Source organism: Nothobranchius furzeri, chromosome 1 (genome assembly GCF_043380555.1).
Source record: "Nothobranchius furzeri strain GRZ-AD chromosome 1, NfurGRZ-RIMD1, whole genome shotgun sequence".
Classification (NCBI taxonomy): Eukaryota; Metazoa; Chordata; class Actinopteri; order Cyprinodontiformes; family Nothobranchiidae; genus Nothobranchius; species Nothobranchius furzeri.
Window position 1 is genome coordinate 70,803,041 of NC_091741.1, and position 21,581 is coordinate 70,824,621.

General features: G+C 43.1%; 1 protein-coding gene across 1 annotated transcript; it reads right to left on the reverse strand.

Moving 5' to 3' along the window:
• Positions 1 to 54: 54 nt before the first annotated feature.
• On the reverse strand, positions 55 to 21,581 carry LOC107380535 (probable carboxypeptidase X1). The gene is made up of 14 exons (XM_015951832.3): positions 21,106 to 21,581; positions 15,883 to 15,992; positions 13,787 to 13,926; positions 13,618 to 13,702; positions 13,381 to 13,540; positions 13,200 to 13,291; positions 12,064 to 12,187; positions 8,408 to 8,604; positions 8,146 to 8,325; positions 6,990 to 7,187; positions 6,813 to 6,909; positions 5,813 to 5,952; positions 1,809 to 1,911; positions 55 to 498 (listed from the first exon to the last, which is right to left on the reverse strand). Exons 1-14 carry the CDS (start codon positions 21,410 to 21,412, stop codon positions 194 to 196), a joined length of 2,238 nt encoding a protein of 745 aa, XP_015807318.3. The 5' UTR covers positions 21,413 to 21,581; the 3' UTR covers positions 55 to 193.

Below are 21,581 nucleotides of genomic sequence, written 5' to 3' on the forward strand. Positions count from 1 at the left end.
ACCCATGTGCCACCAAACAGCTGCTGTCACACACGTAGCTCCCATCTGTTCTGCTGCTCTGCAGCAGAAGATCAGACTGGTCCTGTCTGATAAAATATCAGCTTCTATTATAAACAAAAACCAACATGAATCCAGTGAGTGTATGTGTCTGAACCAAGCCCTGCTTTGTTCCAACATTTCTTCTTAACCCTCATCACACCCTCTTTGCCCGTTTGGCGGCTGCAGCACGCCTCTGGTTGATGGCCTTGGTGGTGACGCGGAGTTTACGTAGGCGGCGCTGACGCAGTCTGAGCTGCACATCCTCTGGGAGTTTCCCTCTCTTTCTCAGAATGTCCTTTAGTTTCTCTTTGGGCATCATGGTGAGGTAGAAGTCACAGATAGTGGGGTAGAAGTCGTACATGACGTGACAGCTGCGTGAGTTGGGCAGATAACCCTCAGCAGTGACCGTCACTCTGTATTCACCAGGGTTCAGCAGCCTCCAATAGTCCCCATCAGCCACTAAAACACCAGTGACCAGGAGAAGAACTCGGCATTAAAAGTTAGAATACATGAAATAAAACACTAATAAATATTATCACCATTTGTTATTTAATACCACAGTTAACATTGCAGAGGTACTTTAAGCTATCTAGTTTAGAGGATGTAAAACGTTGGTGTTACTACCTGTCATACAGCTCTTTGAATATCCTGAGTTTAGAGAAACAGACCAGTGCTGATCACACTAAGGACAACCAGCTAGTTACAATGGGACAAAGTGTCCTAAAACCATTCCAATCTAAAGGTTCTGAGTTCTTCTAACTACTGTTTACTAACCGTCTATGTTGTCAGAAATTTTACATTTCATATTTTTCAAGCAGAATCTTCATAATGATCCAGCCAGAAATCAGCTTCGTGAGCTCAATTTTTGAGATTATAGTTATCTAAACTCCTGGGGTCTGATTTTGTTTTCTTCTTGTGTAGTTTTCACTTCCCCTGTTTTTTTTTTTTTTTTGGGGGGGGGGGGGGTTCTGCTGCAGCCGTGCCTGCCGGTTCTTGGGCAAGACGCTTCATCCTCCTTGTGTTCGGAGGGACCAGTGGTGCTGGTGTACGGCAGCCTCACTTCTGTTAGTGTGCGCTAGGGTAGCTGTGGCTACAGTGGAGCTCATCACCACCAGTGTCACAATGGCAGTGTGTGAAGTGTAAAGTGCTTTGGAGTCCTCAGAAGAAATGCTAACTATAGGCCATTTACCATTTTTGCAGGACCTCATAAATAAGAATGTCCCTTAAATAAAAATCTTCCTGAACACTGACAACATGTCTTAACTCCAAACTGAACAGAATAAAATATTGTGCATAAAACAAATGTCTTCAAGTGGGGATATTGGGTCTCTGGAGGTTTGCACACACAAACGAACTGTGTCCCCAATCTGACTATCCTTTAGCTCAGGGGTTGACAACTCCCCTCCCCAGGGACCAGTATCCAGCATGTTTTAGTTTCTCTGCTTCAACACACCTGCATTTAATCAGCAGGTGATCAGTGGGCTTCTGCAGAGCTTGATGAGCTGCTGAACAGGTAAATCAACTATGTTGGAGCAGGGAAACAACTTGCTGGAAACCGGCTCTTGTGGAAGGAAGTTTTCTATCCCTGCTTTAACTCATTTGTCAAAACAAAACTACTCTGTCTCTCCAAATGGAGGCTGTTCAAAGAGCTGCTTACAACAAGTGGGGTAGTAATGGATCCAAACATTTCCAATGAAAGCTCTTTCAGCATGTCTGAAATATCACTTTTAAAGCCAATACAAATGTTGTTTTACTTTCTTGAGTTTCACCTGATCTAATGTGATGATCGATGTCCTCCACTTTGATGATGGCATTTGCTATACCAGCTCCTGTGTCTTTGTCCCGAATTACACCTTTAATTCCACGATGAACCTAAATCAATATTGTGAAATGTCATTATTACATTTTTCCCTAACATAAACAAAACCTCCTTGAACCGTCACCTTATCGTGGTGGAGGAGTTTGAGTGCCCTAATGATCCTAGGAGCTATGTTGTCTGGTGCACTTAGTGCCCCTGGTAGGGTCTCCCATGACAAATGGGACTTAGGTGAAGGGTGAGACAAAGAACGGTTCAAAAGATCTTTCATGGACGTAAAAACAAAGAGTCGGAGTACCCGGCCTGGAGGCTTACCGGGGTTCCACCCTGGATCAAGGCCTGGGGTTGGGGCCCGTGAGCGAGCGCCTGGTGGCCGGGCTTTCGCCCATGGGGCCCAGCCTGAACCGGATACATGGGCTCATCCAACTGTGGACCCACCACCCGCAGGAGGAACATGAAGGGTCCGGTGCAATGTGGATTGGGTGGCAGACCGAGGCGGGAGCCTTGGCGGTCCATCCCCGGACAAGGAAACTGGTTTTTGGGACATGGAACGTCACCTCACTGGCAGGGAAGGAGCAGGAGCTTGTGGTAGAGGTTGTGCGGTACCGGCTAGATATAGTAGGACTCACCTCGACACATAGCATCGGCTCTGGAACCCAAGTCCTTGAGAGGGGTTGGACACTCTCCTTTGCTGGAGTTGCTCCGGGTGAGAGGCGGAGGGCTGGGGTTGGCTTTTTGTTAGCCCCAAGACTCTCTGCCTGTGTATTGGGATTTACCCCAGGGGGTGGGAGGGTAGCTTCCCTGCGCCTTCGGGTCGGGGAACGGGTCCTGACTGTTGTTTGTGCTAATGTGCCAAATATCAGTTCAGATTACCCACCTTTTTTGGAGTCCCTGGGACGAGTGCTAGATAGTGCTCCATCAGGGGACTCCATTGTCCTGCTGGGGGACTTCAATGCTCACGTGGGCAATGACAGTATGACCTGGAGGGGTATGATTAGGAGGAATGGCCCGCCTGATCTGAACTCGAGTGGTGTTTCATTATTGGACTTCTGTGCAAGCCGCAGTTTGGCCATAACGAACACCATGTTCGAACATAAGGATGCCCATCAGTACACTTGGTACCAGGGCAGCCTAGGTCGCAGGTCGATGATAGACTTTGTAGTCGTATCATCTGACCTGCGGCCGTATGTTTTGGACACCCAAGTGAAGAGAGGAGCAGGGCTGTCAACTGATCACCACCTGGTGGTGAGTTGGATCAGATGGCAGGGGAAGATGCCGCGTAGACCTGGCAGATCCAAACGCATAGTGAGGGTCAGAAGAACCTGTCAAGACGGTCTTCAACTCCCACCTCCGGCAGAGCTTTTAACCCTAACCCTGAGAGCAGTGGGGGACATTGACTCCTAGTGGGCCTTGTTCCACTCTGTGATTGTTGAGGCGGCTGTTGCTAGCTGTGGTCGCAAGGTAGCCAGTGCCAGTCGTGGTGGCAACCCCCGTACCCGCTGGTGGACACCAGAGGTTCGGGGAGCCGTCAGACTGAAGAAGGAGGCCTACAGGGCGTGGCTGGTCTGTGGGTCTCTGGAGGCAGCAGACGGGTACCGGATAGCCAAGCGGGGTGCAGCAGTGGCAGTTGCCGAAGAAAAATCTCGGGCGTGGGAGGAGTTTGGTGAGGCCATGGAGAAAGACTATCGATCGGCTCCAAATAGGTTATGGCAAACTGGAACTCTCCCCTTGAGCCTGAGATCAGTGGTCTCCTTTAAAAAGCAGCTGAAGACTCACTTGTTCAAGCTGGCTTTTGTATGACTTTCTTCACCACTCTCTCTTTATTCTGCTCTCCCCACCTATTCCACCTTCCTCAGGATCTACTGATTTCCCTCTTTCGTGTTCACTTTCTCTCTTTCTTAACATTTTTTAATCACAATTTCCTATTTTTGCTCATTTTAAATATATTTTTAAACATTTTCTAAATGCTTTTTTATATTTTTACATTTTTTGTTTTTGTGAAGCACCTCGTGATTTTTATCTTGAGAGGCGCTATAGAAATGATATTTTCTTCTTCTTCTAGTCGGACCTGTTCCCAGTGAGGGTTGGACTCCGCCAGGGCTGCCCTTTGTCACCGGTTCTGTTCATTACCTTTATGGACAGAATTTCTAGGCGCAGCTGTGGTGTGGAGTGTGTCAAGTTTGGTGGTAGGAGAATCTCGTCTCTGCTTTTTGTGGATGATGTGGTCCTCCTAGTTCATCCAGCTCTGACCTTCAGCTCTTGCTGGGTAGGTTTGCGGCCGAGTGTGAAGCGGCTGGGATGAGGATCAGCACCTCCAAATCTTATCAAAATTGAAAAGGAAGCTGCTCTTCTGTTGGTGCTTGGTAGGTCATTCCACATTTGTGGAACGATGCATGAGAAGAGTCTGGATTGTCCTGAGCGTGGTGTAGGCACTGCTAGCCGACGATCCTGTGATGACCGGATCGGCCAGGCCGAGACGTAAGCCTTTGCAAGAGGATTCAGGTAGATGGGAGCCGTACCATCTCGGACTTTGTATGCTAGTGTTAGCAATTTGAATTTGATGCGTGCTGCTAGCGGTAGCCATTGGAGCTCAATGAACAGAGGGGTGACGTGTGCTCTTTTTGGCTGATTGAAGACCACACGTGCCACTGCGTTCTGGACCATTTGAAGAGGTCTCACAGTACAGGCTAGAAGACCAGTTAGAAGGGCGTTGCAGTAATCAAGGCGGGAGATGACAGTAGATTGCACCAGGAGCTGGGTGGCATGTTGTGTTAGGTATGGTCTGATCTTTCGTATGTTATACAGCGCAAAGCGGCATGAACGAGCAACAAAGGCAACATGGTCGTTAAAGGTCAGTTGTTCATCAATCACAACACCCAGATTTCAAACTGTCTTTGAAGGAGCCAGAGATAGGAAGTCATTTTGGATTGAGATATTGTGCTGTATGGATGTTTTGCTGGGATGACAAGTAGTTCAGTTTTAGAGAGGTTGAGTTGGAGATGGTGGGATTTCATCCATTTTGATATGTCAGAGAGACAGTTTGATATTCGTGCAGAGACAATGTGGTCGTCCGATGGAAATGACAGATAGAGCTGGGTGTCGTCTGCATAACAGTGGTAGGAGAAGCCATGTGATCGAATGATCTCACCCAGTGAGGTGGTGTATATGGCAAAGAGAAGATGTCCTAGTACAGAGCCCTGGGGGACTCCTGTGGCAAGGTGGTGCACGGTAGAGGATTGTCCAAGCCAAGATTCACTGAATGATCGTCCTGTGAGGTACGATTCAAACCAGGCATGTGCTTTCTCTGTGATGCCCATGCTAGAGAGTGTGGACAAAAGGAAGCCATAGTTGACAGTGTCAAATGCAGCCGATAAGTCGAGCAGGATAAGCACTGAGGATTTGGCAGTCGCTCTAGCTTCTTTTAAGGATTCCGTCACTGCTAACAGAGCAGTTTCAGTGGAGTGGCCCTTTTTGAACCCAGATTGGTAAGGGTCAAGCAGACAGTTTTGAGAGAGGTATTCTGTGATCTGCTTGAAAGCCACCCTTTCAATGATTTTGGACAGAAAGGGGAGGAAAGAGATAGGTCAGTAGTTCTCCACATGATTTGGAGGAAGAGATGTTTTTTTTAGCAGCGGTTTAACCTGAGCATGCTTGAGAGAGGTGGGAAATGTACCGGATATCAGTGAAGCGTTGATCACGTGTGTGAATGCTGCGGCTACTGTAGGAGCATGTGAGAAGCTTGGACACACACAAGGTTAAAGGTGAAAGAAAGTTGGGACTTCCAGGGTACAGTGAATGCATCACAATGGGCAGATAGAATTTAGACAAATTAAACACAAGGAGGCTGGCGTAATTCTGTTCCCTGCTATATGCTCTCTTTAAAACTGAAGATGGTAGAAAAATATCAAGTACATAAGAAATAAGATGTAAACCATATAAAAATGTTTGCTGCCTGACCTGCTCCATGTAAACCAGTAGAGACTCGCGATTGTTCTCCCACTCAATGGGAAGTTCACTGACATGAGGAAACTTATCACAGGACAGCTCCACCGTCACCTCGAAGCAGTTGGTGTGCAGGTAGCTGAAATCATTCATACCTGCAGGTGAAGACAAATCAGTCAAGCTCAATCATTTAGATTTTGCAGATTAGCATTAAAGAAGTCCTTCACTCATATGTTTAATACATTTGCAGTTGTCTCTAGTAAGAATGAATGCCTTTCAATTCACACTTTGGGGGTAAATAGCTCAGATGCGCTGGTTTTAGGAACTAGAGGAGAGCCACATCAGAGTTGAGCTTCAGAGGCAGAATTTGGAGAATTATTTCCTGATATTTGGACATCTCACCTTTGATCGGTTTAAAATAACACAACTCTACCACTGACTCTGCTGTGCAATGTTGATGTTTAATCTCCACAAATAACACAAGCCTGGAGGAATTCTGCTGTGCAGTGGAGATGCTAATGCTAATGGTTAGCTTCCACTAGCCAGGATGTTCTCTGCTGTTTCCTAGATGATAAAACAACAACAGCCTTCCCCGCTGTGTGTGAGTCAAGATGGGTGAGTCCATGAATGCTAAGTGACAGTGTGACGTACATCTGTCAGGATTTTTAAATCCTAGAGTTTCACCGTCTGTTTTCTATCAGAAGCTAATGCAGGAGATGGGTGTAGGAGACTATTTTCATGTTCAGCCTGCATGACAAACTCAGACTGACTGATTATATTTAAAAATGAAGTAGTCAGTGAAGGACCTCTTCAAGGTTTATTCACCGATGCAATAGTACTTAGATAAACACAAAAGGATTGAGAAATTAAAATAATCATAACAGTTTCATCTAAATACGTGGAATTGTTTATTTGTAGTCTAAACACATGTGCTTAGGTATTTATGTGGACAATCTTACCAGCTTTATGCATCTTAATAACAAACATGAACTTTGAATAAGACAAAGAGTTTTACTTCCTGGTACATTGTGCCAGTCAGCTCCATTGATGATGTTGTTGTATCTGAGGAAGTTCTTGTTGTGGCACGGCCGCCGGTCAGGGTTTGACATCACCTGTTCATATTAAAAAACAAGAGCATTTACAAGGCTCCGCCTCCTTCCTGATGAAGTTGGTATTCAGACATAAGGGTGACCTGGTTAGTGCTGGCGTACGCCGTAGCCAGCCAGCGGAAAAAGCTCTCATCAGGGGTGGGCGTGTGCTCACGAGGCGCCCAGTCCCGGGTCATGTCATACGGGTAGGTGACAACCAGCTCTCCTCCATGGAGGTTAGCACCAAGGACAAACGGAATGCTCTGCATCCAGCTGATGACAGCACGGGTCTCAGAAGCCACCTAAACATGGAGAAAATCACAAGCAGAATTAGATCAAAAGGATTTTCAACTCAGATGTTTATCTTCACAACCCTGGGAAACAACCCTGAAACTAAACTGATGAGTTCAGAAAAAATTAATAGGCAGAAGTAAATGTGTTAAATCCCAAAGAAACTAAGAAAGTGTGTATTTTAAAAGTTCTAGAACTGTGAGTGAAAGGATGAGTGCACAATTTGACCTTTTTGGTTGTCAGATGATGAAAAACTAAACTGTCCAATCAGAGGATAGATTGTTTTGTTGCCTTTTGATGCAAGAAGTGAAGGTTTGATTAACATGTTGAAACTCTGGAGTAATTTATAAACATGAATCTCCAAACTCATTCTCTTTTGACTGTAGTTTAAACTTAAAGTTCTCAGCTAGAGCTTCTTTTGCCCCACACCTGTTAGACCAGAACTCATTTTCTCTTTCTGTTCCTGTTATCCAATGTTTTCCTCGTGTGTGTGTGTGTGTGTGTGTGTGTGTGTGTGTGTGTGTGTGTGTGTGTGTGCGTGTGCGTGCGTGCGTGCGTGCGTGCGTGCGTCATTGTGACTATAAAGGTGGAATTATTCTTCTGAGAGCCTCAGCAGGGCCACAGCTGAATTCATCATACTGGAACATGAAAGGCCTTATAATGAAATTCCACCCACACTTTTTATTTAATACATCTAACAGAACATTATAGCTGGACTGGATGAGCGTGTGTATAAAGAGTCTTAAACGAAAAATTTCAAATTCAACATTAGCTCATTTAATTCCCTGAAGTAGTTTAAACAGTCCGAATGAGTTGAAACAAAAAACAGTTTATGTTCTGATTTTGTGAAGTTACTCTTTGTGTATTTTTAGGTTTTTTTTAAGTTTATCAGCAAACATTCCTATTTAGAGGACGTTGATGAAGAAAAGCTGCTGCTTTTGGAATGAGAGTGGTGTGTTCATGTCCTACAAAAGCATCCTCAGAGGTGTACTGTTCAGGGATGGGGAAGTAATGGTTGATGAGTTTGGACCGATCCGTCTCCAGCTCGATGGCGGTCCACATCCCTGAGTTGAGATCAGCAAAGTTGCTGTTCATATCTATGCCTTCGTAGCTGTAGCGACCCAGGGCCCAGCCTGCCAGCTCAGAGCCCTGTGGGTCAAAGTAAAACACGATGAGTTATGGTGTCACTGTGGTTCTAAACGTTTGACACGCCCTTGTGGCATTCTGACACCTTCTTAAAGGCCATCTCATATCCATCAGGATTCATGGAGGGCAGGAGGTGGATGCGAGTGTCTCTGACCAGGCGGAGGATCCTCTGGTTTCCTCGTTTGTACTCTTGGCAAATGTACTGCATCAGATTGAGCAGAAGCTCCCGACCCAGCACCTCATTCCCATGCATCCCAGCAACATAACGGAACTCTGGTTCTCCTGTAGGAGGCACCAAAACACACGAAGTTTAATGAAAAACTACGCTCCTGACCTCAAAACTTTAGGTATCTTACATTTATAAATGCACTCATAAAGATGATGAAAGGACAAAAAGGAGGTTTGTTATCAGGAAATGTTATGTTTATGCTAGCACTGCTATAAGCATCATATCAGATCCAGCTGTAATGTGTGTCCTGTTTGGACCAACTACGTTGATACATCATCATCCTGCAGGCATCTCTGAAATGTCACACATTCTTCCTAAAGCCATTAAGGAGGAGAGGTCCGTGCTCATTTAACTGCTGCTGCAATTGTTCTCATTCAAACAATTCCCTTAGAGGTGTGTTATTTGTCCTTTTTGAATGCTGGTTTTTGTTGGTAAAGTCACATATTTTTGTGTTGTTAAAAGGAATTTCACAAGAACAAGGTCAGAAGATTAGACTTCATCAATATAAGTATTCTCCAGCCTCCGTCAGCTCCACCGTGCTGCCTTGACTCTGCTTTGGCAGGAGTATCCCTCACTCTGCTGCCACATGGGCAAAAGAGGCCAAAGAAAACATTTTTATACATGTCAGAGCAAACAAAGAGGAACTCCGGTCTGTGCCGCTTTATGTTTACCCCTCTGGTAGTGCCGGATCCCATCCGACCTTTGACCCTTTAAACTGCTCTGTGAGTGCAGATAATCTATTCCTCTGTGAAAGGTTTTCTCTGAGAAGTGCAGCTCATGGACAAGCTAATTAAAGTAGCACAGTGCTTGTAATCCAAAATGATCACAAATACTTTCTACACTGTAAAAATTACTACTGGGGAGCTGGGGCCTCATTTATCAGGCTTGCTTACGCACAAAACGGGGTCGGAAAACTGCGTAAGCAACTTTCCACGCAAACTTTGGGATTTATGAAAGAAAACTTAGCGGAAGAATGTGCACAACTTTAAGTTGACTAAGGACCTGGTTTACGCACATTTTGGACATGGAGAGCACCTGCAGTGCTGCTGCTGAGAAGGATACAATTATGACATCCTGCAGCATTATCACTTGTACTGCTTTGTTTTCACACAGAACAAGACCTCCCATACGTGCGCGTACACACACGTGAGCACACACTCACTCACACGCACGCACGCGCGCACACACACACACACACACACACACAGCCTGAAGCACAGAATACGGAATGCACAGTATCAGCAGGGGGACAGATTGAGACAGAATGTCATGCGTCTGTGACAGTGTGTGTGTGTGTGTTCTGTCACTGTGACCTGATTGAACATGCACCCTGCCTACTTGTACAGGAAAGATCTCTGTTTGGTTGACTGGTTAGCGCGTGTGATTTTCACCCGGGAGTCTGGGGATCGAATCCTGATTGGACCATTTTTTTATATCTGCCACAGATCTCTCTGAAGAATTCACAACATTGACGGCTTCAGCAACGCTGTGCCACTCCGAGGATTTTCTCTTATTTGTTTTGCAAAAGCACTTCCTTTAATTTCTCCACCTCACCCACAGGTACCTCACTTTCTGCTTCTGTGAAATAGCGCTTCCTTCCTTGATCTGCCTTGATCTATGGTCGCCATCGTCATTAGCGAAGCGCTGCAACAGCCGGCTTATGTATATGCATGAGATCCACAAGGCACTTTGCATTGACTATTTATGGCAGTAAGTGGGCGTGGTGAGGGCGGGATGTGACTAAAGTGCTGCTGAGAAACATTCTAGATAGTTTCTGATTTATGAAGGAGATTGCGTGCAGCTGTGTGTACTCCATGTTTGAGAGATCACAAACCTACTTGGCGTAAGTACATTTTTTTTTGCTGAGCTTAAGTACGGTTTTAGTAAGGATTCTACGCAATGTTTGATGAATGAGACCCCAGATCTTTGTCCTGTTCGTTATGGGCTCCAGTTTCATACAAAAATACCTATTTAAATTAGGCTGGATTTAACAAAATTTAAAGGATTGTGACCATTTTTTATAGTTGTAATAGTTCTATGGTCAATACAAAACATGTTGATAAAGTCCTTTGCATAAAATCCCTCTCACGTAAAGCGATCTCAGCAGTTTTATTTGTGCCTTCCAGATTGAGATATTTCAGGGCTCTGTCACTTTAAAGAAACATGCTGAAGCTGGCCACACACACACCCATCCCCCACCCCGGCTGCCATTGACCCTTTGCACCGACGTCACCTAATCACGTGGGTCCACCATGCTGGACGGAAAAAGCATGTAAACAGTGAGCGACACGATTACTAAATAAAGGGAAAAGTAGAGCCTGAAATTTTTTTTTCGATCAAAACAAAAACAAAACTCCTCCAGCATTCCTTCAACTAGTTCATGCCCAGTTCAGTTATCAGAAGTAGCGCATCTAGCCGGGGCTCATAGAGAGCGGTATGTTAACTAGCTTACCAACGTTAGCTTACGTTCTCTCTGCAGCTGTTCACCGAAGTAAACATGTTGCTGACTTTGCCTAAATTCACCCCCGCTGGATTTATAACATTATGTTATAAACAGCATTTCACTTTACACCAAAGCTGATTGTTAAAAAGTCCGGATCCCTTGTTGATGGTGGTGTTACCGGGTTGAGCTGCTGCTCTCACACCAGAATGAGAAGATCTCTGAACGTCGACGCTCATATAAATAAATAAATAAGTAATTTTAACACGTAATCATACAGCGGAGCTTTAATATTGTTAATAATTATCTCGCTTTACACTACAGTGGACGGCACGCAGCCTCCGTGGTGAAATACCCATCCATCAGGATTATCAATAACTAGTATAAGCACATCACATTTATCCCTGTCCCTGTTTTCCTCGTGAAATAGATGAACGTTAATCTTACCCGGTAAAAACATGTTCGCTGCAAATCTGAGGCCTGCTAGTCCACTTGACGTGGCAGTTCATCTCCGTCCTCAGTCTCAAAGTTATTAAAAAAACAAAACTAGTTGAGTTTACATCCTTGTCTGTTAGTGCAGCCAACGACGCAGCAAGCTAAAACCATTTTACTATCAAATCAACTAAATAAAAGCAAAAAAAGTCTACAAGCTGGCTTGTTTTGACCAGCTTCACTGGAGTTTCAATGGGTGTAAATGGCCTTTTTGTCGTCCATCATGGCGAAGGGGGTGGTCACATGAGTGGCGTGACGTCACGTGCAAAGGGTCAATAAGTTTCGAAGCTCCAATATCCTGAAGTGGCTCGGAGTAGAGCTGCTGCTCCTATGCTAGTTTCTAAATTTGTGATGTCACAAACGGGGACTTTTTGAAATGATACATTAATCCTAAAACCAAAGACGGACAGAAAAAAGATGGACGGGTTGTTCATGTGTGGAGTGTTTATAGCGGCAGCAGTAGAGATGCACAGGACAGCAAAAACCAATACAAAAGTTGAGTTTCGCATAATATGTTAAAATTGGATAAAAGTGGGGTGTATTAGAGACTGTAAAGGTCAAGTGAGGTCAGTGAACTCACCCAGTTTGTGTTTTCCTGGGTTGTCTGAGATCTCCATGACGTAGAGCTTCAGATCCTTGTAGCTCTTTCCGATGCTGTAAATGCGGGTGATGTTGGGACACTCCTCATGCACCACCTTCATCAGCTTCAACATAAGTTAGATTAAATTTAATGGCACCATTACAGCAATTCGTGGGGAGCAAGGAGCACTAATGCCATGTTGGAGAGAAGAAATGTTTAGTGAAGAGATTAAAGTCAAAATGTTGGGAACTATTTCCAGAATGAAGTTGAAATGTTGGGGGAAAAGACGACATGCTACATCCATAGAAGGGTCATGATGGAATAACGAGACATTTTCTATAAGCCTCAAAACATCTGAAGCTTATGAAATGGTTTATTAATACTGTTCTCAGTTTGAGTTTATCAGACAATAATTATAAGTAGATTTATAAACAGAAATAAATTATTTAGCTTCCAGGGCTCCATCCCTTCCGGTCGGCTCAAGGCTCCCCTGACCTAAAAACAAAATGAATGTAAATAAACGGGCTATAACCTCCCGTGGTCCAGAAGTAATGTAGATGGGCATGGCTTAGGCTCCTCATGAGTTTGCGGTCTGAGACTTTTTTAGCCTACTTTCCTCTGCTTTGAGTTTGAATCCTACATGCTCTTTATCTTGTTTTCCCCTTGCATGGCACAAATCTGCTTTCACAAGAAAGACAGTCTGTGGTTATGAAGTTATGTGTTTGTCTGCATGGTAGCAAAACTCTACAAAACCTTCCAAACTGAACAAGATGACTAACACTCCAGAAAAACACGTTGTGAGCCAATCATTGTCTGCTTTGTGTGGGTTTTGTTGCATTTTTCAAATGTTTTATGAATCTTTGCTTATTTCTTTTTTCTGAGTCTCAGATTCTGAACAACCATTCTGTCAATGAGGCAACGTAGTGAGGAACATGGAGCAAAGCTACCTGTAGTGTTTATATTTTGGTCACTTTAAGACAACACACACAAATTCACACACACTGTGGAAACCGTCTAGCCTCTGTACACAAACCACAGCCTGGCAGATGCCAGCAGTGGACTGGAGTTTCTTACATGTCTCTGTGGACAAGGCCGTTCTAAAATAAAAGTAAAATCTGAGTGTGTCTCACACCTACCTTTCTCATCTCCTTGTAGTTGTGATGTCTGAAGTCTAGTTTGTCCTTGGACTCAGAAGGTTCTGCCTGCCACTCGTGGACATTACTAGGATCTGTAGGAAGAGAAGGATAATGTTTCTGCAGGCTGGCAAAGGGTAAATGCATGGTTATCAAAACCGTTTCCAGCTTTGGCTTCTTGTACCAGGAAGCACACAGCCCAACACCTCAGCCCTGAGACAGATGTCTCCCTGTGTCCCGTTCTGATACCAGGACTGTGGGTTGATCCGGATGTACCGTGCTACTGTGGGAGTGTGGAAAAGGGCCAGAACGGGGGTTTCGGTGTCCTGGTTTCCTTCAAATATCTGAAGCACAATAAGACATGGTGAAAATATGATAAATTAAACATTTAACAGGTGTGAAAACTGATAATTTAACTCACAGCTTCTTCACTCCCATTCATGCTCGACTTCCACAGCAGTGTGTCATTACTGAACTGGACCTTGAAGGTATGCACCACATTCCAGCTGTGAGAGGACACACTTGGTTTAATTTTATTTAGGAAATAAACCTGTTCGACAAAGACAAATTGATGCCGCAGGAATGCCGACCTCCAGATGGAGCTGCGTCCTTGCAGGATGACCCCAGTGAAGCGGGTCAGCCTCTGAGCATCGACCTCCAGCCACTGCTTCTTGTCTCTGTGCAGGGCGCACCAAGCTCCATCATAGATATCTCCGTCCTCGACCCCAGACTGTAACACACAAACACACTGTTACGTATCAAAGGGGTCAATTTTTCACCATCTAACTGACACAACATAACCTTTCAGGGCAACACCATGTGGACTCCTAAAACAACCCTTTGCTCACCTATTGATCCTCAATGCAGACATAAAAACAATCTGTCCCAAGGTCTGACAAGGGAGCCAGAATGCAGCTGCGATAAGCAGCGCTCGTCACCTCAGTCTGGACAGGGTGAGGAGGTCGTTGGGTTTAGAGGGCACAGTGACTCCTGGAACGATTCAGCGGCTTTCCCAGCTTGCAGTCCCGCCCAGGCTGTGATAGGGAGACTGAGTTGCCATGGCGACGGCAGCATTCCACATTTCTTCCGGGGGGTATTCGTTTCAGCCTCACTGTCAAGCTGCGAGCAGGAGGTTTGGACCCAAGATGTAGAACCACCGAATGACTCGAAGCAGGAGAGCAGGTAAGATGGAGAACATGAGGGAAACCAGGAGGGAGCTGGGGACAAAAGGGGCACAGAACATGACACTCACAGGCTCAAGGGCACCAGATTCAGATAAGAAATAGTTTTGGGGCCAGACAGAGATAATTTCCTCTCTGTCTTAAAGTTCTGTTGATCTCCAACCTCTCTGAATCCAATAATGGCGTACATTAATCTATCCCAATCCGTGCTGATTCGTCCACTCGCTCATTGATCACATCCATTTTTGTGCCAATGCATGAATCTCAGCCAAAGTTCCAAGCTTACGACTCATCTTGACAATTATATGAGTCTGTGCATTCACAGTGCGGTGTAATCCATCCCTGAGCTCCGGGAAAGAGCCAATATTCCTCGACAGCTTGTTAATTTTCCGGTAAGCCAGGTTACCTCCCAGGCCAAAAAGCAGAAAACCTGACACCAACACCACGAATATCCAGACGTCTTCAGAGTCCTCTACAGACAGTTGAGAGAGGCAGATCAGGTTCCACTGTTTCCAGGAGTCCATGATATACCCAGCTGGCTCTGTCCCAGAGGGGCATCTGGGAGCCCCTTCTCCCGTTCTCATCGTTGAAAAAATTTTGTCAATCGCATTGAGAGACCAACTGACCAGATCCATGCTTAATAATTTCCAGTTTCCAGAAAAAATGCAGAAAGCGCCGTGCACACAAAGACAGGACAAAGAACCTTGGGATGAGGAGGGAGGGAGAGGAGAAAAAAAAGCGTCTGTACTCTCCAAGAGCCGGAAGAAACACATTTGACCTACAAAAGCCTCTTTGCACACTGCAAGCTGACACAGCCAGGCGGCTCTCTTTTTAAGAGCCACACTTCCACCTTGGACACAAGCATTACAGCTACTGTTGTGACCCGGATGGCATCTCAAGACTGGACGGTATCGGAGCTAATCTACTGTGAGGTCCACCCGACTTCTGACAGTCTGGATCTGCTGGGGGTCTCCGCCAGGGTTTGAAGACACAACAGATTGTGTCTGATGCTGTTTTAATAACCAACTTTCTAGTTTATAGCAGACAACAAATTATTTTACACCCAGATTTCACAATTTCTTTCAGATACAAAGAAGGTTCTGCTAAACATCTAGCTTACACCACACCACCTCACACATCACATTACATCATCTCATATCCACTACATCACATCTCATTATTCATATCTTGTCATGTATAAACCATTGGTTTAGGAAAATGAATAAAATTCATTTTTTTAACTATATACCTGACTCTGTCTGAATTAATACGAAGTGTGTTTATGGTCCCCGAACAAGTAAAAGTAATTATAATCTTCTGATTAAACTTCAAAGATCAGTTAGGTTGATATTTCATATTTATATGGAATCATCACACCTTATTGGTCACAAATAAACTGCAGTTGTCACGCTACAAAGTGTGACGCTACAACACAAAATCCATGATGATAGCACTGGTCTGTAATCAGAACAGAAAAATAAACATTTTGTGCTTTAACAACATACCTGGATGTTGAGTCGACCTCTGTGAGGCCCCAGGCCTCTGCGTTTATAGGATGAAGCCCTCAGCTGATAGTCTTTGACTTTCAGTGACTCCAGACCCAGTGGAGGACATTCTGACACAATCAAAGTGGAAATTTAGCTTATACCATGAAATCATGATATAAGTGTTTAAAAATAGAGCAGATGAGCATCAAGTCTTCCAGTGAAGAAGTGTGATCACATTGTTTTAACATGCAGTTACTGTTGATTACAGGGGATCATCAACAGATTTGATTAATAGTCAATGAAGCATGAAAATGTAAACGTTAAAGGTGTAGGAAGTAAGAATGACATCCTGTGGTCAAATTTGGGTACTGCAGTCCATGTTTAAAAACAAACCAGTTTGCTCTGAGCAACTGTTGCCAGATAGGGATCAGCCCAGAGAATTCCAGATGACAAGTGAAGATGAATGAGTCACACTCAGTAAGCTGATGAGTACATAAATACATTTCACTGTGATTTTGAGTTTTTGGTAAATGAGAAAAATTGCTTAAGGTATTTTTAGAGCTATTTTGGAACTATTTGTTTCTAATTTAGTGTTAGCATCAGTGGCGGCTCGTCCATAGGAGCGATAGGGCGCCACCCCACCAGTCTTCACAGGAAGAAGAAAAATCACAAAATATTTAAAAAAAAACATCAAAATTAAACTACGTAAACATTTTATACATCATACAGACTGTAAGCACTGCGTATAATCTGTATTTAAGTGTAGTTTAAAAATGTTATTTACACTTTTAATACTACAGAATGGTCCTGTGATGTATTTCCTGTTACTTTTGGGCGCAGCAATCTCTATCATAGACCTACGCTAACTGGTGCATGCGTGCTGGAACCCATCTCCAATACAAAGAATAGGAGAGCCTTTGGGTGTAGGGGTACAGCGCCCGTGAAGACACGCGGAGAAGACCAGCAGGGCATTGATATAACACAGTGGGTGAAAAAGCCTGTTCACTTCCATTGTTAATGCTAGGCTAAGGCAGAAGGACTGCTGCCAGATCAGGAGAATTACTGTGCCCGTTACAAAATGCTTTTTTCTCACTTACCTAACTCTGGGATATAGGGTTATAATAATATAGAAAAATGTTCATATATCCCTTTAACCGTTTTTGCAAGTCAGAACTGAAAAGAAACACAAGTATATTGTTTGTATTATTAGATTTTTTAATCTCAGCAGAGAAAAAAATGTATTTCTCAAATAAGTAATTTAATGTTGTAATCCTCTGAAACATGCTGCAAAAGGTTTCTGTTGAAGAAGCTGAATCCTTTTTACATTTCAGACATCAGTGCTGGTTAACCATCTAAAGGGCACTCACTGAAATAGCCTGAATTCTTCATTTTATGTACATTTTTTTCATTTTAAAAGGTTACTGGTCATTTAACTTTTTTTTTATTTGCTTCCACTTCAAATTATTTTTTATCCTTTCAAAAACCTTTCAAAACTTTTTGTCTTGTTCAGCTTTATGCTCCAAACTGAGATCAAAAATGGTCACTCGCATTGTGAAGGTTTTGAAAAATGCTAGAATGTTTATCCAAAAGTACATAAAGTTCACTTCCCAAAACTCAAAAAGCAGCAGCCACATAATACACACCCTCGATTAGAAATCAGAAATGTGAACACACATTTGAAAATGACTAGCTAGATTAGATGGAAGAGCCCTGAAAAGTGATGAACATAAGTGGATGCTTATTCACAGTCAGCATAAAAAGAAAAATCTCCAGCTGTAAATTTTTACTAACAATTCACTAATAATAATAATGATAAAAGATTTGGTTCTCAACAGGTGAGGAAAACATGACCCAACCCATTCAAATACCTCAAAACTCAGTTTAGCTGATCATTTTACATCAAAATCTTTTATTGTACCTGAACATTCTCCTGATCCAGGGAGCAACATTTTATTTAAGACTTTTTCCTACTGAATAAAGTTTGAGTTTGCAGAGGAAGGCACTGAGGAAGCAGAACCTTTTTAGTAACTGTGATATTTTGTTACATGATCCAACATCCTCCACTGCCTCAGACCGACGTGCGTTGTCTCAGCGCAGCTCAAAAGACTTCTTCCTGTCACAAAACTTTCAAAAGTGTCAGGTGGAAGTATAGAATCTGTTTAAATTATTACTAAATGTAGGAGGTCTTTTCTGTAGTAGCCCTTTCCCCATTTGCCTTGTGGTCCTGCAGGATCACCTCTGTTGCTCAAAATGCCTCCTTTGGTTCTGCTGACCTCTGGATTGCTGCCAAACTACACATTTTTCCTGAAACTACAGAAACTGGGCCAGAGCAATTTGGCAGACTGGCTAATTTCTGGAAGGGGGGGGGGGGGGGTTCAATTAACGCTCAGCTGGTTACAGCAAAACCCAAAATAAATTAACATAAATGTTTATGTTAATAAAAATGTCTCTAGTTTTCAGATAAAGTCATTGTTTCCTCTCAGAAACAAAGAGATTTTTTTAAAAGTTAACACGAAGGAGAAAAAAAGTACAAATCTGATGTGGAAACCACTTTTTCTCCTTCCCCACAAACCATTACATCCCATAAAGATCCCATTTAGATTTGTTTTGAATAAAGAAGAAAGTAACACAGCTATTTTCCTCATAAGGCATTTTAATGGAGCAGTAAAGTAGTGTGGTCTCAAAGGGAAACACGTTGTTAATGTGCTGTAGAAAGATGTAACGATGCTACCGGTGTGTTCATTAATAGTTCATCAGAATAACGCTGGAGCAAGCTGGTGTTTAATGCAGAAAGGAGCAGCTTAGGCTGGCTCTTTAATAGGACTGAAGTATACAGAATGCCTGTCATCAGCACTGTGGTCTGAGTGGAAACCAATCCAGAAAAGGGTCCTTTTAGTGTTGAATTGACAAATAAGGCATTTGCTGCTTGCTTGTGTGAGCTTGTGGACAATTCAGTGTCCAAGACTCCTCCTGACAGCAAACACACAGAAAAGCAACAGAACGTATTTGTCACCAAAATGTGGACCCTGTCTGATTAGCATACTGTATTCTCTTTGTCCAAGTACATACGTGGGGCGGGTTCTGCTGACTGAATCACTTCGGGTTTCACCTCCGGTTTGGATGTTTTAGTAACCTTTGTCCTCTTGCTGATGGCTTTGGGTTTCTTCAGGACACTTTTGAGTTTCTTTGTTACCTTAATGCTCCTTGTGGACCTCTTTGCTAAAAGAAGGAAAAACAACATGTATACTGAAACTAAGGATGCGCAATATGTCGGCATCAATATCGGTATAATATTTTAACATATCGGTGTCGGTCCGATAAATAAAACTGGGCCGATATTAACAACCAATATTTTTCCATATTGTTTCTATTTGTTTATCTGTTTCAGGGGGGTGTATTTGTTTAGTCATGTGACAGTGATTGTAATCATCTCAGAGGTGTAAACGTGTGTGGTGTGTTTACATAACAACATAAATTTCAGCTTTAATAATTTTCATTCTATACAAAATCTGCTGCTTTTAGAAGCATTAATGTCAGTGTATCTGCAAATATCGGTTATCGGCCACAGCCGTGATATTAATATCGGATATCGTATCGGCCCCAAAAAAATTCATATCAGTGCATCCGTAATTGAAACTAAATACATTTGTTTTTATAGTATTTAAACAACTACCCTAAGAGCCATCCTATGTTTTGTTCCTTTAGTGGTCTGAAGTGTTTTCATGTTGATTCTGTGCAATAAAATGTTGTAATTAGGGATGTCTGATATTATCGGTCGATTATTAAAACAAAACATTGGTATCGGTTTTTACTCTTTTGCTGACACAACTTTTACATACCCTGTACATATATCCCACTCTTCAGCTACCCCCCCCCCCCCCCCCCTCTCTCTCTTCAATAGTCAAAATAGGACAGATCCGAGGTTCAGTTTCGGAGTGATTTTTGTTTGTTTGGCAGTAGAAATCTGCCCTGTATAGTGGGTGTTTGTTAAGATTATCTCAAGGTGAACATGATTCAGATCCTCTTGAAGACTAATTAAATATGACTATTTATTTAATTAACTAACCTAATTGGAAACAATTGTCATATTTTAAACAGATAATGTTTAAAGTTGGAGTTTGCTTGATGGGAAATATGTGATGTTGGGTTCCTGAAATAATTTAGTTTTTCTTTAGTTTTGAAGATAACTTGTTTTGTACCATTGTTCCAAGATCTTACATCTGTGTGAAATTAGTATTTCTTTTTGGCCAAACCCCCTAAAACGATTTTCCTGACTGACAGGTCAAGTGATCAGTCACGAAAAACCCCAGCAGACTGAAAGGTAGAATCTCATATTGTATATTGATCAAAGTTGTTATTAAATACATAATTTTTAAAACCTGAACGACAAATAAGACCTTCTACTTTATGTTGCATCCAGCCTGGGAAAATGATCCCAAGTCCACAAACGGATTTCTTCATCTATAGTGAAAATGTAGATCATCCAAAACTAAGAAAATAAGATGCATGTTGGATATAAATGTGTGCATTTTTACTTTTGAATTGGGTGAATTTGACATTTTTTTAACATACTTCACATCTTCCTGCAAAAGAAAAGTCTGAAGCAGAGAAGTCTGTCGGCCTTTAGCTACAGCGGGTAATGCTTGTGAAAGACCCTTGAAGCTGCATAGATTTGAATGAGTGCAGTAAAGCACAGCCAGTGATGAACAGAACTATAACGTGGTAAAAAGGAACTTGTCTGTGCTTCTCCTGCAGAGCCACCACAAAGACCATCTGCTTTTCATCAGAACAAACCACAATAATGCACAGTTGACTCGGCCACTGACCACAGATACCCCCCCCCCCCAATACACATCTGCAAAACTAAACAGCTAAATGAGCTTAAATGTGTTGAGCAGATTCTCAGTCAGTGAGTCACTAATCAACAGGACATGACGGATCTTTTCCTTAAAACCTATCAGTGCTGAATCTGTACAAAAACTCTCCAAACATGCAAACATTTGAAGGTTATGTTGCATTTGAGCCATTGTAAGATCTGTATAAAGCTGCAAATAAATGCATTTGAGCATCTTATTGCAGCTGCTGGAAATATTTCTTTCTTTGCATTGAAGTATGTTGACCATAAGTGTTGCAAGGTTAAAACTAAATCATGAAATTACACTGTGTGTGTGTAAGTAATCAAAAGACATTAGAGTTCTACAGAATGCAGAACTGAAAATACTCTCTTTGATTTCTACTCACCTAACTCCAGAGGACCTTCCTCCTCCTCTTCTGTTTTAGAATCCTTTGTCTCTAGTTTCTGACCGTCCTCTGTTTGACGTTTGGCGTCTACGGTGGTTTTAGTTGTTGACTTACTGGTTGTGAATCCTGCAGTGGGAATCTCTGTGGCACTGGAATTCCCAACAAAGCTCCTGGTAGTGGTCAAATCCAAACCTGAACCTACAGCTGGTGTCACTGTTGGTGAGCCATCAGAAGGAGCACCATCAACCTGAACACAGGAGCCATGGCTCAGTAACAAAAGCAGAGTAACGTGGAGAAATGCGGCCATTCTAACTCTCCCCTGCAGGACCCCTGAAACACTAAACACTCATTCAACCCTCCTGACCTGCAGCTCTGGGACTCTGTCAAGCTCCCCTCTGTGCAAACCGTTTCCTCTCTTTTACAAGTACAAAGGGAGTTGCAGTGAACACCTTCTCCCCCAAAGAAAAACAACTAAA

Bases quoted from the DNA above. Each gene is read 5' to 3' on its own strand.
- LOC107380535 (XM_015951832.3), bottom strand. From the start codon at position 21,412: ATGGCCGCATTTCTCCACGTTACTCTGCTTTTGTTACTGAGCCATGGC. The intron at 13,927-15,882 runs GTATGTTGTTAA...TGTGTGTTACAG, and splicing joins GAGGTCGACTCAACATCCAG to TCTGGGGTCGAGGACGGAGA. The intron at 8,326-8,407 runs GTGTCAGAATGC...TTTGACCCACAG, and splicing joins ATGAGATGGCCTTTAAGAAG to GGCTCTGAGCTGGCAGGCTG.